The 14683-nt window shown below is 41.5% G+C and overlaps 1 protein-coding gene across 15 annotated transcripts in view; it reads left to right on the top strand.

Moving 5' to 3' along the window:
* Positions 1-14683, top strand: part of LOC138758057 (uncharacterized) — a 356156-nt gene that overhangs the window by 56070 nt on the left and 285403 nt on the right. For 14 of the 15 annotated variants that reach the window (XM_069926419.1, XM_069926421.1, XM_069926422.1 and 11 more), the window contains 2 exons: positions 2815-3006; positions 13663-13742. In XM_069926419.1, coding sequence (XP_069782520.1) covers positions 2815-3006; positions 13663-13742 — 272 coding nt within the window. The remainder of the gene's footprint in view (positions 1-2814; positions 3007-13662; positions 13743-14683) is intronic. The other variant, XM_069926426.1, reaches the window with a different exon arrangement.

The raw sequence follows: 14683 nt of genomic DNA, 5'->3' as shown, positions 1-14683 counted from the left end.
GTATGACAACGGCTCTGTATACGCTTATCTTTGTGAGGTTTTTCAGTTGGTTGTTTTTCCAGACTCTTTTGTGTAGTCTTCCAAAGGCGCTATTTGCCTTGGCGAGTCTGTTGTCTATCTCATTGTCGATCCTTGCATCTGATGAAATGGTGCAGCCGAGATAGGTAAACTGGTTGACCGTTTTGAGTTTTGTGTGCCCGATGGAGATGTGGGGGGGCTGGTAGTCATGGTGGGGAGCTGGCTGATGGAGGACCTCAGTTTTCTTCAGGCTGACTTCCAGGCCAAACATTTTGGCAGTTTCCGCAAAGCAGGACGTCAAGCGCTGAAGAGCTGGCTCTGAATGGGCAACTAAAGCGGCATCATCTGCAAAGAGTAGTTCACGGACAAGTTTCTCTTGTGTCTTGGTGTGAGCTTGCAGGCGCCTCAGATTGAAGAGACTGCCATCCGTGCGGTACCGGATGTAAACAGCGTCTTCATTGTTGGGGTCTTTCATGGCTTGGTTCAGCATCATGCTGAAGAAGATTGAAAAGAGGGTTGGTGCGAGAACACAGCCTTGCTTCACGCCATTGTTAATGGAGAAGGGTTCAGAGAGCTCATTGCTGTATCTGACCCGACCTTGTTGGTTTTCGTGCAGTTGGATAATCATGTTGAGGAACTTTGGGGGACATCCGATGCGCTCTAGTATTTGCCAAAGCCCTTTCCTGCTCACGGTGTCGAAGGCTTTGGTGAGGTCAACAAAGGTGATGTAGAGTCCTTTGTTTTGTTCTCTACACTTTTCTTGGAGCTGTCTGAGGGCAAAGACCATGTCAGTGGTTCCTCTGTTAGCCTCTGATCATCCTTAAGGGAAATATATATGTCATTGTTAGCCAAACTTGCCTTTATCTGTCTCTAAACTTACCAATGTGGATGTCTCAGTAAGATTTGTCAGCTTTGCCACAACTCAGGAATGAATAAACAATGTTTTGAATTTGATTGTGTGGAGATATGTAATTACACCACTAGGTCACCAGGGGTCATCCCGGTGACCTTGTATATAAAGCAGACCAGAGCTACAGTCTAGCCTTCCAGGTTCGTCTTGCAGAGAGACAAGACCTCTTAGTGTACAGATTAGTTTATTAAAGCTGTCTTATACTCGCACTGCTGGTGTGGTTATTGTCAGTACAGATTGCACACCTGCCTTTCCTGAAATTAGATTAGCTTTTGTACATAATAACAAGGCACCCAACTACATGGTTTCTTATTTTGACGAGTCAATTTATTGGGTCATTTCATGATTTGAATCTAATCACCAGTTGTTAAAAAAAAAATTGAACAACCATGGAAAGGATATTTATGTGGTTGATTCCTTCCACTGAGTTAAATCATGAGAAAGTAATTGAACTAATTGGACCCTTCAAATTAAAATTAAGAGTGGATTTCATTGTGGTATGACAATTTTTACCTTTCTCAGATTTTAAAAGAATTTTGACCAGAGATCTACTTCAACTTAACTTTTTTAGTTTTTAATTTGTTGAAATGTTTCATTATCGAAATTGAGACAGGTTTGGGAGCTCAAAGCAGGGTTCCAATTATGAAGCCTACCCCATCCAATGATAATGAGCATTAAATTCTTAGAGAAGCATAAACACGAAGAAATTAGATTAATACAATTCAGCTAACATAAATTTGTCTGTGCATATTACTGAACAAGATAGAAATATGCAAAGAAATATATTGATATACCAGTATATCACAGCAATTTCAGAAGACAGGTGTCCCTTTGTGTGCGTGTGTGTGTATATATATATATATATATATATATATACACACACACACATATATATATATATATATATACACACACACACACATATATATATACACACACACACACACACACACATATATATATATATACACACACACACACATATATATATATACATATATATATCCCTAACATCATCCCTAACATCGAAGTACTCGAGATGGCAGAGGCTGACAGCATCGAGTCCACGCTGCTGAAGATCCAGCTGCGCTGGGTGGGTCACGTCTCCAGAATGGAGGACCATCGCCTTCCCAAGATCGTATTATACGGCGAGCTCTCCACTGGCCACCGTGACAGAGGTGCACCAAAGAAGAGGTACAAGGACTGCCTAAAGAAATCTCTTGGTGCCTGCCACATTGACCACCGCCAGTGGGCTGATATCGCCTCAAACCGTGCATCTTGGCGCCTCACAGTTTGGCGGGCAGCAACCTCCTTTGAAGAAGACCGCAGAGCCCACCTCACTGACAAAAGAGGAAAAACCCAACACCCAAACCCAACCAACCAATTTTCCCCTGCAACTGCTGCAATCGTGTCTGCCTGTCCCGCATCGGATTTGTCAGCCACAAACGAGCCTGCAGCTGACGTGGACATTTACCCCCTCCATAAATCTTCGTCTGCGAAGCCAAGCCAAAGAGAGATATACGTATGTGTGTGTGTGTGTGTGTGTGTGTGTGTATATATATATATATATATATATATATATACACACACACACACACACAGGTATACCCTTGCTTTACAAAGCTAGAATTTTCCTGAGAAATTGTTTGTAAACCAAAAATTTATAAAGTGAAGACCTATTGGAGGAAATATTCGTAAAAGCAAAAACCCATTATAAACCTATTATAATTTCTTTGTAAAAGCAATCACTGCTTCTTCATATAAGCGAATTTTCATAATTTGAGTATTCCCAAAGTGGAATTTAACCTGTATATTCTATGTACCCACACACACATGACTGCTTACATTACAATTTAACAAATTAAGATTTTATTTTGTTTTGACAGGGAGGAAAAATGTATCATGATTGGAGAGGACTCATATCACCAGAATCCTCAGGACCCATTGTGGAATTTCAAAGAACAATTTTAAAAAACAAGATCTTGATAAACAAAACACAAAACCAGCTGATATCACAAAGCAAATCACAAAAAGCTCTCAACTCCATTTTACAGAAGAATGATACCACAAGTCAGAGGGTATGAGAAAAAGTGCCATATATTTCTGTCACATTGTCAGTAAAGTTGGATATACATTCAACTTGGGTTTTTTTTACTTGAAAAATTTAACTGATTTTTAATCAAACATTGGTTTAGAAATTACAGAAATGTATATTTACAGCATATAATTCATGGACTGTTTTCTGCATTCATAAAGATTCCACAAGTTTTCTGTTAATATTGAGATTAAAAAGTAATTTAATCTTTTAATCTTTTTAAATGGTTATAAAATGGGTATTAAAAAAAACAAACCAGAAAGTCTGAAGATGCTGCGATTGAAGAGCAATATTAAAAAGTGCTGGAGAAATCAGCAGGTCTGTCCACATTTCAGAGCAAGATCCAGATTTAGAGTCAGGACACTGATGCAGAGTATCATTCTGAAATACCAACTGACCCTTTGCTTTCACAGATGCTGCTTGACTCAATGAATTTCTCCATCAATTTGTTTTTTTTCACTCCAGATTCCAATAGATCTCCACCCTGTTGAAGACCAAATTTGTGTTGTTCTATTTGGAAATTCAATACAGGATGACCTCCAGGGCCATTACCAGTGCAAAAAGACAATTACAGGCAAATCTGATGAATGCTGGGTTGCTGTGGTGAGACCTGCATGTCATTATTTCCAATAAGGCAAAATTAGGTAGCACCAATAATTGCGAAGTATCTCTTCTGGATGAGTTCAACACTTTCCTGAGCCCCCACAGACCCAGCAATCCAGTCCTCCAGTCACTAACATAGAAAAAACCTTCAAGAGGGTGAGCTCTTGGAAAGAGTGCAGTCCAGATGCTCCATCTATCTGTGTCATTCAACCTGTGCAGGCCAATTGGCTGGAGCTTTCCCAACATTTTCAACATTTCTCAGCTACTGTCTGAGGTTCTCATCTGCTTCAAAAGGAAACCAACATTCTGGTGCCCAAGAAGAGCTGGGGCACTTATTTCCATTGTGGTCAAATGCTTTGATAAGTTGGTTTTCGCACAAATTTACTCCTGTCGCAGGAAGGACCTGGAGCCTACAGTTCCCCTACAGGTAAATAGTGGATGCCAACTCACTGGCCATCCACACTACATTAGAATATTTGGACCATAAGAACACATTTGTCAAGCTGTTATTCATTGTTCTGTAGTTATCACCATTATGTCAGCAAAACTAATAATTTTCAGGGATATGTTCCTCCCTTTAAAATTGGATCCTTAACTTCCCCATTGGAGGCAGTCATTGACACTTTGCAGCATAATCTCATCACTGACCAAGAATAAAGGGACACCTTGAGGCTGTGTGTTTACTCTCCTGTATTATTCCATTTATAACCATGTTTGCAGAGCCAAGTTCATCTTCAACACAATCTAAAATTTACTGATGACTCTACTGTTGTTAGCTAAAAAATGGGTAATGATGAGACAGATTACAGGATGGAGATTGAAAATGTAGTTGTTTGGTGCCAAAACAATCATCTTGTTCTCCCTGTGAGTAAGGCAAAGGAATTTATTGTGCACTTCAGGAAGGGAAGATCAGGGACCATGTAACTGTCCTCAGTGGCAGAGAATTAGTAGCTTCGAGTTCCTTGGCATCCATATATTGGAGGATCTTTCCTGAGACTATCAAATAAAGGTAACCATGAAGGAAGTTCATCAATGGCTTTCTAAGGAATTTGAGGAGATTCAGCATGTTGTTGAATACTCTATCAACAGGTATACTGCAGGAAGTATACTGATTGGTGTATTATGGCCTGGTTTGGAAACTTGGAATGCCCAGAATCTCAGAAGTCTGCAGAAGGTGGCAGACCCAGCCAAGTCTATCAGGAGCACCAACCTCCCATTTATTGAAGATATCTGCACGAGGCACTGAAAAGGGATGCCAACATCATGAATGATCCCCATCACTTACCGCCATTTGTTTCTTGCTGCTACCTTTAGGGAGAAGATACAGAAGCCTGGACTAGCTCTTCTAGGTTTTTTTTTGCAACAGCTATCGGGCTCTTGAACCTCCCCATACTGCACTAACCATAACCCTAGTCCAGGATTGCCAAAGATGTTTGCATTATTGCATTAGTAATTTTTGCACTAGTATTTGAATATTTATCTATCTGTTCTTTTACCATCATTATTTTTTCTCTCATTATGTTAATTTATGCCTACTTTGTTAGTGTCTTTTACAAATCTGCATCATTATCATCCCTTGTGTCTGCATAAAATGGATACTCTCTGCATCTTTAAATTTGTACTAATGTGACCAAGTATTTAGAAATGTTTTGGGAAGGAATTGCTAGAGCAGCTTGCACACACACATTTTTAAAACAGAATACTTGCAGGACTTTTGCAGAATAATTTTTGCAAAAATGCAATAAAGTAGCAATGGCAGCAGCTTGCCTGGGAGAGGATGTGATCTTTGCAGGTAGGGACAGAACAGCTTTGCTCTCAGAGAGGGAGGGAGTGAGAGAGAAGGAGTCATAGAAATCAGTTCCAGAGGGACAAGCTGGCAAACTTTGGAAGGCTGTCTGGTCAAAGGAGAAGACTGGCAGTCTGAAAGGTGACCTGAAAGAAAGAGGATCATCTGGAGAACCTTGAAGGGGGCAAGTTTCATCAGCAAGTCTGATTGAAAAGGAATCATTTGCAGATGTCCTGGAAAAGGAATATCTCTCTCAAAACTACCAAGAACCCTCCTGAGTGGTAATCATTTGCCTGTGAACTTTGTTAATGCTAACTTCTGTGCACAGTAAAAGAATTGCCTGCAACCAGTGAGATTGGACTGTGATCCAAATAACTTTTCTAATCTTAAATATACATTACACACACCTGTCCTTAGTATTAGAGGGGGGGGGGGATTAAGTAGGTTAAGTAAAAAGTTAAAGTTTAATTTTGTTTTCTTGTTCAAATATAATTAAAAACTACTTTTGTTTAAATAACCCTGTGTTGTGGTGCATATCTATTTGCTGCTGGTTTTTGGGGTCCTCTAGACTCCGTAACACAAAGAATGTCCATGATAGAAAAAAAACCCAAAATAAAACTAAGTGAAAAACAATAGCCGGGAATATTTGTCTGTAATAACAGCGAAACTATTAATACTTGGTGTTATTGGACAGAACCAAGAACACAACATCTGACATCAATAGGTACACAAACAGGGAAGTCCAGAGGATGCAATATGTGCTATTTATACCATTCAAATTTCTATGTACTGTTGAATAAACATTTGTAATTAACTTTGTAAAACCAAACAAACCATTCATTATTGTGGAAAAATTTCCTGGATCTGAAAATCTAATTTTATAACTTCCCTCAGTATAATTATTTCAGAAATCCATACATTTTTAAAATATTTTTTAATTCAAATTTACCTTAATCCCATTGTACATCACTACTATTTACTACACAAAATGTTTCAAAATAATAATTTAAAAAAATAGAGCTCTGTAGCAACTCACTTACCAGCAAGCGAACCAGCTCTCAAAATGACAGATGTGGTGTGGAAAATACAAGAAATTGACCTACATCCAACACAGGTTTTTATTTGGGGTGATGATATCACTTCCTGGCCATGTGACAGAGCAGTGATGTATATAAGCCCAGCATGCAAGCCAGGAAATGTTAGTCTTGCACTAGACTCCACAGTGGGAACATTGGCTTCCATGCATATACAGCAACTTGACATCTATAGTAGTTCAGTGTAGAATACTTTGCTACATTGGTGACCCTGATAGTCCAAATGATATTTGGACCCAAACATGGAAAATGTTTCTTCAATACATGCTCTGGCTCTGAAACTGCCAATGTTTTGGACTTCACAACCAGTAGAGGCAGATAACATTTGATTCCTCACGGAACTACTATGTAGTAGGTGCCCTGGATTGAGAGATGGCATGCTGTGTTTATAATTTTCGGCAGTAGTCTCTGGAGGAGGACAAGTATATGGTGCTCAAGAGTTTGTTTATTCATTCCTTTGGTCTCATGACGTGAGTAAGCGGCCTGTTTACTTCACAGATCGCTGGGAAGACAGGACCCCTTCTGCACTCATGCGTGAAATGCTGGCACTAGTGGAAGGGCATAGGCCCTGCCTCACATTTGAGCAGGCTTTCTTGGATATCCGGGTGCTGCTGGCTGATGACCCACGGAGAGTTGCTGCCTGTGCTGATATTCTATGGTGGGCTAAGTAAGAAAGCATGACATCTGTAGGACAGGTCACCAGATCCCATTCACAGCAGCAGGACTGTGCAACTCCAACATTAGACCAGCAGCAAGGTCAATTAAATTCATTGTCAGACTGCTAGTTGACCAGGAGACAACTGGATGAAGATAGCACCCATTGATGTTTCTACCTTCAACAATGGGGTGCAGAAGCTAGAGCCAGCCATTACTAGTGGGTGTGGAAGCTAGCCATTGAGACACCCTTTTATATGTCTGGGATAGACATTCCGGCCAGTGTTTCTTGGTGGATACAAGGGCTGAGGTCAGTGTCCTTCCCCCTTTGGGGAGTGGCAAATGTAACAGAAAACCCTGGCCATCATTGAAAGCTGCAAATTGAAGTACTATCCAGACATTTGGCACACATAGGATCCTGCTTCAATTCAGCAACATTAAGTTCACGTGGATGTTCAGATTGGCGGCAGTTGCACAAGCACTACTGGGAGCTAATTTTTCTCGGAGCACATGGCCTGCTGGTTGATCTGGAGGGATGAAGGCTCATTCATACCAACACTTTCCAGACCTTCGCCATAGGTGAGGCCAAGCTGCCAGCCCTGCATTTAGACTCTGTTACTCTCTTGGAGAATGAATTCACCAGGTTGTTGGCAGAATTCCCCGCAAGAATTACGCTGTAATTCGCCTCAGCAATGCTAAAACATGGGCTGCAGCACCACCTACCAACTGAAGGGCCACTGCTGCATGCTTGATCTCTCAGGATCTTCCAGATAAACTTCATCTGGCAAAAGAAGAGTATGAAAGGATGGAGGACATGGTTATTATACAACGGTCCATGGGCTCCTAGGCCTCCCCGTTCCACAAGCCCGCAGGTGAATGGAGACCCTATGGTGATTACTGCAGGTTGAAAGAGGTTACTGCAGCAGATGGCTACCTGGTACCTCATTTACAGGACTTCATGTCCAACCTGTGGGGTGCCCACATCTTTTCCAAGGTGGACCTGGTCTGGAGGTATCATCAGATCCTGGTCCACCAGATGACATTCCAAAAATGGCTATGATTACACCCTTTGGCCTTTTTGAATTCTGAAAGATGCCTTTTGGGCTCAAGAATACTGCGCAGACTTCCCAACATTTAATGGACAGAGTAGGATGCAATCTCGACTTTTCTTTTATATACCGAGATGACATATTCATCGCTAGTTGCAGTCGTCAGGAACATCTGTCCCACCTGCACAAGCTTTTCACTCGATTGAATGAGTTTGGGCTGACCATCAATCTGGCCAAGTGTCAGTTCGGATTAGCGGCTGTTGACTTTCTGGGCCATGGAATCAACAAAAATAAAGCAAAGCCGCTACCAGCAAAAGTCAAGGTGATCCGGGCATTAGCGAAGCTCAGCACATTTAAAGGCCTCCAAGAGTTTGTTGGAATAGTAAACTTTTATCGCCGGTTTCTACCATCAGTGGCTCGCATCGTGCACCACCTCTTCGCCCTGGTGTCAGGTAAGGCAAGGGATGTCACTTGGGTCAAAGAATCATTTGCAGCATTTGAGAATGCCAAGGAGGCACCGGCTAATGCTACATTATTGTCCACCCAAGAACTGATGTCCTAACAGCAGATGCATCCAGTACGGTAGTAGGAGGGGAGCTTGAACAGTACATCGATGGGCATTGGAAAACATTGGCTCTCTTTAGCAAGCACCTAAGACCACTAGAACTCAAGTTCTGTGCTTATGATCAAGAATTGTTGGCACTGTACCTAGCTAACAGACATTTCAGGTACTCTCTAGAGGACAGGCATTTCACGGCTTTTACGGACCACAACCTGCTTACATTTGCTTTCACGAAGGTATCAGATCCATGGTCGGCTCGTCAACAGAGACATTTATCATATATTTCTGAATTCACGACAGTCACTGGACACATCTCAGGAAATGCCAACCTCGTGGCAAATGCGTTGTCTTGCCCGGCCGTACCATTCATGCAGACCTTGGCCCAAGGGGTGGACTATGTTGTGCTCACAAGAGTGCAAGAGGCAGACAAAGAAATTACACATTATGGAACAGGAGACTCAAACCTGCAGCTTGAAGAAGTTCCCGTAGGCCCGGGGAAGCTCAAATTCCTGTGTAACATATGTACAGGTCGTCCTCACCCAATTGTTTCGGTGCCCTGGAGGTGGCAGGTATTGGACGAGGTACATAGGTTGGCACAACCGTCGATCAGAATGACTGTCCAGATGGTAACCAACAGATTCATTTGGCGTGGCCTTTGAAAACAGCAATTGGGTGAAGACATGCACTTGTTGCCAGACATCCAAAGTCCAGCAACACACGAAAACCCGAATATAATCTTCTGAGCCAACGTATCAGAGGTTTGATCACATACACATGGACATTATGGTCCAACTCCTGGTGTCAAGTGGTTCCAGTTTTCTTCTCACTATAGGCAGTTCCACTTGCAAACATGACTACCAACATCTGTGCCAAGGCCCTAATTTCTGCCTGGCCTGCCAGTACACATCATGTCTGATAGGAGTGCCCAATTCACATCAAGCCTGTGGTCAACAATGGCCACCCTGCTTGGAACCAAGTTGCACCACACAACTGTATACCACCCACAATCCAATGTACTAGTAGAAAGGTTCCACAGGCAAGTCTGTAGGTATGTAACTGGGTTGATGATTTGCCATGGGTACTCTTAGGCATTTGAATAGCACCTAAGGACGATATAGGTGCCTTATCAGCAGAGCTGGTCTATGGCATGCTCATGATGGTTCCAGGAGAATTTGTATCGGACTCATGAGGATGGAAGGAGACACCCACAGTGGTCCTAAGCAAGCTTTCAAAGAAGCTTGGTTTTTTAGTGCCCATACTGACATCTCAACCTGATTGGGCCAAGTCCTATATATCCCAGAACTTGCAGGACTGCAAGTATGTTTTCATACAGAAGGAGCACACTGAGCATCCTTTGAGGTACTAAGACATAATGGTTCGATGTACATTTTGGACATCAGAGGAAGTTTTTGTAATTGACTGCCTCAAACCTGTGCATCTGGATCTGAGGATCTGATTGGACCAGTTGTTCAGGCACCTTGGCAGAGAGGGAGGCTGCCCAAACAAAAAAAATACAGACTTTGGGTGTCTGTAGTGGGATTGCTGCTTCAGCAAGCAAACTGTCTCCCAAAATGGCGGACTTGCTGTGGAAAGCAAGGGAAATTGACTTGGATCCAACAAAGGTTATTAATCTGGGCTGATGACATCACTGATGGTGTCACTTCCTGTTCATGTGACAGAAGCAGTGATGTATACAAGCCCAGGATGCAGCCTGGGGATGTCAGTCTTGCACTATACTCGACAGCATGTAGATCAACTTCCCAGCGTATTCATCAACTCGACAAGGAGTACAGCGATTTCCACAAAATGTACATCAACATCTATAGTAGCTCAGTTTAAAATACTTCGCTACAGTTCTTTAATTTTCTGCTTGTCAGAATTCTCCAAACTGCTCAGAAGCTTAAAGTTATCATTGCTGCTGGACATGTATTGTGACAGAGTATTTAGAGGTGGTTGGGAGGAATTGTTAGAGCAGCTTGTACGCACAATTTTTAAAACACAGAATATTTGCAGGACTTTTGCAGAATGCTTTTTGCAAGAGGCAACAAAGTATGAACAACAGCTTGCCTGGGAGAGCATGTGATCTTTGCAGGCAGGGGAGAAGATTTTTGCTCTCAAAGAGGGAGGGTGTGAAACAGAGAGAGAGGAGACAGAAATCAGTTCCACAAGGACAAGCTGGCAAACTTTGGAAGGCTGCCTGGTCAAAGGAAGGGATTGGCGGTCTGAAAGGTGACCTGAAAGAAAGAGGATCATCTGGAGAACCCTGAAGGGAGAAAGTTTCATCAGCAAGACTGATTGAGAGGGAATCAGTTGTGGATGTCCTGGAAAAGGAATCTCTCTGAAAACCAGCAAGAGCCCTCCTGAGTGGTAACCATTTGCCTGTTAAGCACCAAAGACTGGTGAACTTTGTTAATGCTAACTCCTGTGCACAGTAAAAGAATTACCTGCAACCAGTGAGATTGGACTGTGATCCAAAGAACTTTTCTAATCTTAAATATACATTACACATACCTGCGCTAAGTATTAGAGGGGGGGATTAAGTAGTTAGGTTAAGTAATGTTAAAGTTTAATTCTGTTTTCTTGTTCAAATATAGTTAAAATCTATTTTTATTTAAGTAACCCTGTGTGGTGGTGCATATCTATTGCTGCTGGTTTTTGGGGTTTCCGGACTCCGTAACATTATCCCCTCTGGTACGTGCCTGAAAATAGCTCACATTGGCAAAGGGAAATGCTACAGAGGCTACCAAGTCCTGATGAGCAAATTTCTTCAGTCAGCATCAAACTGTGTCCTGCAGTGCTAACCAGAAATATTAACAATTATTTAAATTCCAATTTAGTTGAAAACCTAATGATACTCAGCTGTTTTTTTTAATAGTTTACTCCATTTTCCATTTATTTTAAGTCCATGTTTACTGTATCTTGGATGATATGTGTAGATTTTACACATATTTGCAAAATATGCATATTTGTGTAAGATTTTTCACATCTGATTTCACATTAGATGCTTTCTTCTCCTAACAGAGCTATCTGTCCTAGCCCTCTGCACTTTCTGCGATCACTTCCCAGCTTCTTTCTCTTCTAGCCTCCCACCTATTACCTCTTACTTGCTAGTGGTTGCCAACCTTTCCATTTATAATTTAAACATACAGCACATTAATAGGCCATTTTGGCCCACGAGTATGTACCGGGAGTATTGGTTATTTGGGTGGCACGGACTCATGGGCTGAAATGGCCTGTTACTGTGCTGTATGTCTAAATTAATAGGTTGGCCACTCCTGTGCTACTCCCCCTTCCCTCCTTCCCGCTACCTTTTTGATCAGGTGACTGTCTGGATTTCAGCATTCCTGAGGAAGGCCTTCAGGCCCAAACTGTTGTCTAACTTTTATTTCCAATCGATGCTGCATGAATTTTTCCAGCATTTTTGGTTACTGAACCTACAAATCTGCTCTTGATTCAGTGGAATCCTTGGGCATCAAGTGAAAACAGTTAATAGAACATTTTAAGAATGATACATATTGACCAATGGCAGGCAACCTTTTACCTTATATGGGTAGGATGGTGTGTCAGTGGTTGAACAGTGGGCCAAACTGATGCTACCACAAATGAATGAATGAATTAAATTAATTAATGGATTTGATACGATAATGCATTTCAGGTCAGGGAAAGCATCTTAAAATCGAGAAATGCATCAAAAATCATGAGTTAGTTATTAAAATGACACATTTTTTTTGAAAAATGCATTAAAGAAAAAAGGATAAAAATTAGTCACAATGAAAACAAGATAACTAACCTCAAAACAGACATCATTGAGAGGGGGAGAATGTCACACAAAGAGAGAGTGAGCCTCACACAAAGAGAGGGACTCTCACGCAGAGAAAAGGGCATGTTACAGAGAGGATGAGTGACAGTGAGAGATTTACACACAGATAGGGGCAGAAGGCAGGGGGGTGTATCCACAAAAGAGGGTGGGGAGGTTGTATCCACAACAGAGGGTGGGGAGGTCTCCAACTCACCGAGACCGGGCAAGCCGCTCACCAACTGAGAGCGGAGGAGCTACGCACAGAGGGAGGAGCCTCACAGCGAGGTGGGCAGCCGCGCACCAAGCCAGATAAATTTGGATTGCGGGCTGTAGGTTGCCAGACTTGACGTTGACTGATGGTCTCATTTGAATGTTTAGTCAGAATATAGCTGCAGTCCATTTAGTACATCAACCTAAAACAACAAGGTCCTGCATGGTAGACTTTTGAAATGTTTTCCAAATCTGTTTATAGCCTCAAAACATAATGTATCACAGAAAACTGAATCATTTCTTGATGTATTATCTATGAATCACTTTTGAAAAATGAACACCAAGGTACAGATTCCAACAAGCCTTGTGAACCCTTGTTCCAAATGTCCTAAAACTATTTTTTTCTATTTATCGTCATCTTATAATTTCCATGAGAACATTAGAAAAAGAAAAAAGTTATATGGTCCTAGCCAGCTGTGTCATTCAATGAAATCATTGGTGAATCTGTCAACCTTTCATTTTGCCTGCTTAATCTCCATAACCTTTATAAACTCTTCTGTAAACTAGAAACTTATCAAATTAAATCTTGAATACATTCAAATATCCAACCTCCACAAATTCCATAATCTCAATCCCAAATATCTCCCATTACTTTGAAACTAAGCCCCGAGGTTTGTGATACCTCACGAGTAAACAACCACTTGAGCATCCAATGAGCACAATTTTTAAAAATTGATCCAGCTATAAACATTAGTGAATAAATATCTCCAATCATTCATCAGACTTAAATACAAAATCAGAATGTATACATAGAAAGGTTGAAAAATAAATTATTGTAAATTTTTATTCATAACATAACTTAATTTTCATACTTCTACTTAGTTTCAGAAAGCAAAGGTCAGGAGTGTATTGGGAACAAATTCTGGGAGTGGTGCTGCAGTGGAAAACACACAGAGTGAGAGGTAATTTCCTTAAGTGGCCTTAAAGCATCATATTATGAAAACTTGATTGCTTGATTTTGAAAGTTATCGGATGGAGCTGGGTCTTTTAAGTAATTAAAGGCTTTCCACGTCAATAGCAAGTCACCAATTATTATTATGGTTGTTTGCTCTCTGTGGAAAATATAGTTCAAGAGGTTTGATTATGATGTACATTTGATGCTATTGTTTGTTGGACAGTGGGAATCACCAAAAATGACCAGTTTTGCTCATTTGAAGTTTGTACTGGTGATTTTTCTGACTTTGCCCCCGGCAACCCCAGGTCACTTCCAGCTGTGATGTTGAATGTCCCTTTAATCTATCACCATTTTTACCCATCCCTGTTCCCTCACACTTCTCCTATTTCTCATCCCCCTTCCTCTGAACCCCCTCCCCTACACTCTACCCTCCCTAAACCTTTACTGTTACGAACAGTGCGTAACGAGCAGCGAAGAAAAGTCCACCCACACAAGCTGTGGTCATAGCATTTCTGGTCCTTTTGTAGGCAAGACTCAAACTGGGCGACCTCTACGAAGCTTCCAAGACTTTGGCACCAGTCTCTCCAAGTGACTTTCACTGTTTGTCACAATCAAAATAAAGCACTTTTCTTCCCAAAAGACCTTTCTGGCACAGGTCTATCTACCGAAAAGCCCAGTCGTTCACAGAGCATGCTTTGCTCTGAATTCCACAAAATGGCTGGCTACAAGAGCTGCTTCAAAATGCTGTTTTCTCTTCAGCAGTGAGAATGGTTTTCCCTTGCAAAAATCACAATACCTTTACAAATGTATCGAATCTGGAACAGACTGTGACAAACGTTCCCTCAGTTCTTCCAATGTATTGAACTGTCGTTGGGCTGTGACTTGTGATGGTGATAATGTTAACTGTGTCCATTCAGTTCCTCCTGTCCATAGTATCCCTTAGAGTGA

This window comes from Narcine bancroftii, chromosome 3 (assembly GCF_036971445.1).
Source record: "Narcine bancroftii isolate sNarBan1 chromosome 3, sNarBan1.hap1, whole genome shotgun sequence".
NCBI lineage: Eukaryota > Metazoa > Chordata > Chondrichthyes > Torpediniformes > Narcinidae > Narcine > Narcine bancroftii.
This window is presented reverse-complemented; position numbering and strand designations above follow the sequence as displayed.